The sequence below is a fragment of the Galeopterus variegatus genome, unplaced genomic scaffold (assembly GCF_000696425.1).
Source record: "Galeopterus variegatus unplaced genomic scaffold, G_variegatus-3.0.2 Scaffold13021, whole genome shotgun sequence".
Lineage (NCBI taxonomy): Eukaryota > Metazoa > Chordata > Mammalia > Dermoptera > Cynocephalidae > Galeopterus > Galeopterus variegatus.
Window position 1 is genome coordinate 20,711 of NW_007739132.1, and position 2,156 is coordinate 22,866.

General features: G+C 33.9%; 1 protein-coding gene across 1 annotated transcript in view; it reads right to left on the reverse strand.

Moving 5' to 3' along the window:
- Positions 1-2,156, reverse strand: part of LOC103581425 (DNA topoisomerase 2-alpha) — a 30,140-nt gene that overhangs the window by 17,193 nt on the left and 10,791 nt on the right. The window contains exons 15-19 of the mRNA XM_008563259.1: positions 1,697-1,802; positions 1,495-1,604; positions 1,182-1,274; positions 640-754; positions 416-537 (exon numbers count right to left, since the gene is read on the reverse strand). Of these exons, the coding sequence (XP_008561481.1) occupies positions 416-537; positions 640-754; positions 1,182-1,274; positions 1,495-1,604; positions 1,697-1,802 (546 nt within the window). The remainder of the gene's footprint in view (positions 1-415; positions 538-639; positions 755-1,181; positions 1,275-1,494; positions 1,605-1,696; positions 1,803-2,156) is intronic.

A 2,156-nucleotide genomic window follows, 5' to 3' on the forward strand; every position in this document is an offset into this window, starting at 1 on the left:
TCTGTCTTTTTTCCCCTACCTGACAATGTATCATTAACATTCTTCAGTGTAAGTTCACACAATTTTACTTAAGTTACAACACTGATTCCATGCATATATGTATCACAATCTATTATAATAATTTTCCAATTGAAGGACATTTTGGATATTTAAGTTTTGACATCACAAAGTTAAAATAAACATCACTAAATATCTTTGATGTAGATCCTTGCAGACTTACGAGTATCCTTGTAGAAATATTTCTACAAATAGAACTGTTAAGTCTAAGGGCTAGCATATTTTATAGTTGTGAGATTTTACCAAATTATTTTTTCCTACCGATAAGCTTATACTTTCACCAAATAGGCTTGGAAAATGACTTTGCAGGTATTTCTGTTATAATGCTTTCTGGAAATATTATGAATTGTGTGCTTACCTCACCATGATGATAAGAAGACATTTCAGCCACTGACCCAGCTAACTGGGCAACCTTCACCTCTCGCTTGTCATTCCGTTTGAAACAAGTAAACAAAACCTTTCTCTGACCTGGTTTCAAACCTTTAAAATCAAAGATGGGCAAACATTAGTATTTTCAATTTAACCTTTTTGGGCATTGATTTCCATCTTATGATAAAAACAGACTAATAAACTGAAACTCACCATCCACCATAGACGGGATAGATCTCTCATTATCGGAATTTGAGAACAGGATAAGTTCCTTGTTTATGAAATCATTATATGTCAGATACGTGGTAGCTTGTCCATAAAGGTAATCCTGAGGGACCAAAGAGAGTATTACATGATCTAGTTTAAAATAAAAAAGACTACTTGTCTTAATAATGCTTAACACAGAAATAAAACAAAGAAAACTCTCAGAATTATCATTCGGATGATAATTCTTAAGTCCCTCAAAAATATGGAATTATGCAGAAGTATTTTATATGTTTTAAAAATAAAACAAATTTAATTGCTGCACAATTAGATAAAAAGAGCACTGCCTTTGTAATTTCTTTCAGGCCCAATACATTTATGCAGCAGTGTAAATAAGAATACTTACATAATTATCTATTACATTAAATTTTTTACTGAAATAACTATTCAGTAAATAAGTTTAAGTTAAAATTAAAGAAGTTTAATTTGCTGTAATACCAATCCTAAGAAGTCAAATAGTACATTTTGTGGAATATATTTAAAATTTTTACCTCAGGAAGGCCAAGTAACTTTCGTTGCCTTCTGTCCTCCATGAAATGAGTTAACCATTCCTTTCGATCATCTGTCTGTTTTTTGCTAAAGGCCTACAAATTAGAAGATGAAAAAGATGTAACAGTAATAGGTTCTAAACTATTGCTTCTATAAAAAACAAACAATAAAAATTCTGCTTTCTAAAATATCTGGTTCCTTATCTGGGATATGCTTTTTGGAAATATTCTATTCTTTAAAACACACACAAATTTAAATGTTTTAACTGACTAGCTAAAGTAGTGATTTCTAATTAGAATGTGTATGTAAACTCACCAGGCTGATTGCAGCATCATCTTCAGGACCAGAATATTTGAACTGGATGCGATGTCTTTTCATATCTGAAAAATATTCTTTAGCTTCTTTTGATGTGCTGGTGCCCAAACCTACAAAATCAAGAATACCAAATTACCCCATATAATCTTATACAATGGGTATATAACAAAGTGAGAAGTTCTATATGGGTTTTATTACAAACCTTTGTAATATTTGACTTTCCATTTTTTATGATTTGGAGTAGCACTCTTCCATTCTTCAAATTCAGGAAGGCTATAGAATGCTATTTCTTGCTTGTTTTTAGATACCTGTGGTAAAGAACACATTGTTGTGGCTTTGCACACTGTGGGGTCCTCTGCATACCACCACATATTACTGGTGTTATAGGTTTATACCCAGGTTTGAGGATTAGTGCCTTAAAATATCCACTATGGTATTCATTTTTATTTTTTTGTGACTGGTAAGGGGATCGTAACCCTTGGCTTGGTGTCACCCGCACCGCACTCAGCCAGTGAGCGCACTGGCCATCCCTATATAGGATCCGAACCCACGGCCTCTGCGCTCCCAGCGCCGCACTCTCCCGAGTGAGCCACAGGGCCGGCCCTCCACTATGGTATTTAGAAATTAGTATACCTTTACAATGGGAGTGATAAATTCTTCCA